Genomic DNA, 1223 nt, shown 5'->3' on the forward strand with positions numbered 1-1223 from the left:
CCCGGTATTTCTATCTCAGTCTATCTGCACTGCATCAGTGAGGAGGTCAGGGTCCTCCAAAGCCTCCGAGTGACTTCTTTCTGCCCTTCTCCCACCACTCCCCCCACCCCATCCCTTTCTGCCATCCAGTTCCTGGGCCACCTCACCTGGGTAACCTCCTCACTGAATCCCTCCAGCCGAGATGAGCTCCTGCAGCTGCTGGACACCGCCAGGGTAAGGCTCTGCAGAGGGGAGAGGCAGGGTCTGTCCCCTTCTCCCGCTCCCACCCAAGGCCCCGGGGGACTCAGGAGATCCGACCCACCACACAGCAGCTGAAGGAGCTGCCGCTGAAAACCACGGCGGAGCAGGACAGCATCCTGAGCCTATCGGCCCGCTGCCTGCTGCTCACCTGGCGCGACAACGAGGAGCTCATCCTGCGTATCCCCACGCACGAGATCGCCGCCGCCTCCTACCTGCAGGACGACGCGCTGCACTTGCTGGTGCTTAAGACAGGTACGGCGGGCGGAGCCTGCCCTGGCTGTGCTGCAATGGGGCCGGGAGGTGAAGGGGCAGAAAAGTCTCAACTCCTTGTTTGGGGGATGTGCGTGACCTGGGGCATGAGCAGGCCTGAGGCTGGATGACGGGGCGATGGAAAAGGCCTGACCACCCTATCCTGAGGCTAGGGTCCGGCCATGGCCATATGCCGTAAGACCCAGCCCAAGGCTGAGGTCGAGGAGTGGGCGGCCTGACCCACCATCCTGAGGTCAAGTGGTGAAGGCTGGAGAAGCCAGAATCCTGAGGTCCGGGAAGAGCGTGAAGTTAAAGGGCCTGGTGAAGGGGGGCGTAGCCACAGCGCTCAGAGGATAGGGCGAACCTCGGTGAGGGGAGGGGCCTGACCGAGGGGAGGAGTCTGGTCGAGGGGAGGAGTCTGGTCGAGGGGAGGAGTCTGATCGAGGGGAGGAGTCTGGTGGAGGGGAGGAGTCTGATCTAGGGGAGGGGTCTGATCGAGGGGAGGAGTCCGATCGTGGGGAGGAGTCTGGTGGAGGGGAGGAGTCTGATCGAGGGGAGGAGTCTGGTGGAGGGGAGGAGTCTGATTGAGGGGAGGGGTCTGATCGAGGGGAGGAGTCCAATCGTGGGGAGGAGTCTGGTGGAGGGGAGGAGTCTGATAGAGGGGAGGAGTCTGGTGGAGGGGCCGGACCAAACGCAGGGGGCGGAGTTCGAAGCTAAGGTAGCCAGTGGGAGAT

At 63.3% G+C, this 1223-nt stretch overlaps 1 protein-coding gene across 1 annotated transcript in view; it reads left to right on the top strand.

The window, feature by feature from the left end:
• The window catches only part of CCM2L (CCM2 like scaffolding protein), a 14859-nt gene that overhangs the window by 3571 nt on the left and 10065 nt on the right, over window positions 1-1223 (top strand). The window contains exons 3-4 of the mRNA XM_023754490.1: window positions 130-213; window positions 309-604. Of these exons, the coding sequence (XP_023610258.1) occupies window positions 130-213; window positions 309-604 (380 nt within the window). The remainder of the gene's footprint in view (window positions 1-129; window positions 214-308; window positions 605-1223) is intronic.

The sequence above is a fragment of the Myotis lucifugus genome, unplaced genomic scaffold (assembly GCF_000147115.1).
Source record: "Myotis lucifugus unplaced genomic scaffold, Myoluc2.0 scaffold_60, whole genome shotgun sequence".
NCBI lineage: Eukaryota > Metazoa > Chordata > Mammalia > Chiroptera > Vespertilionidae > Myotis > Myotis lucifugus.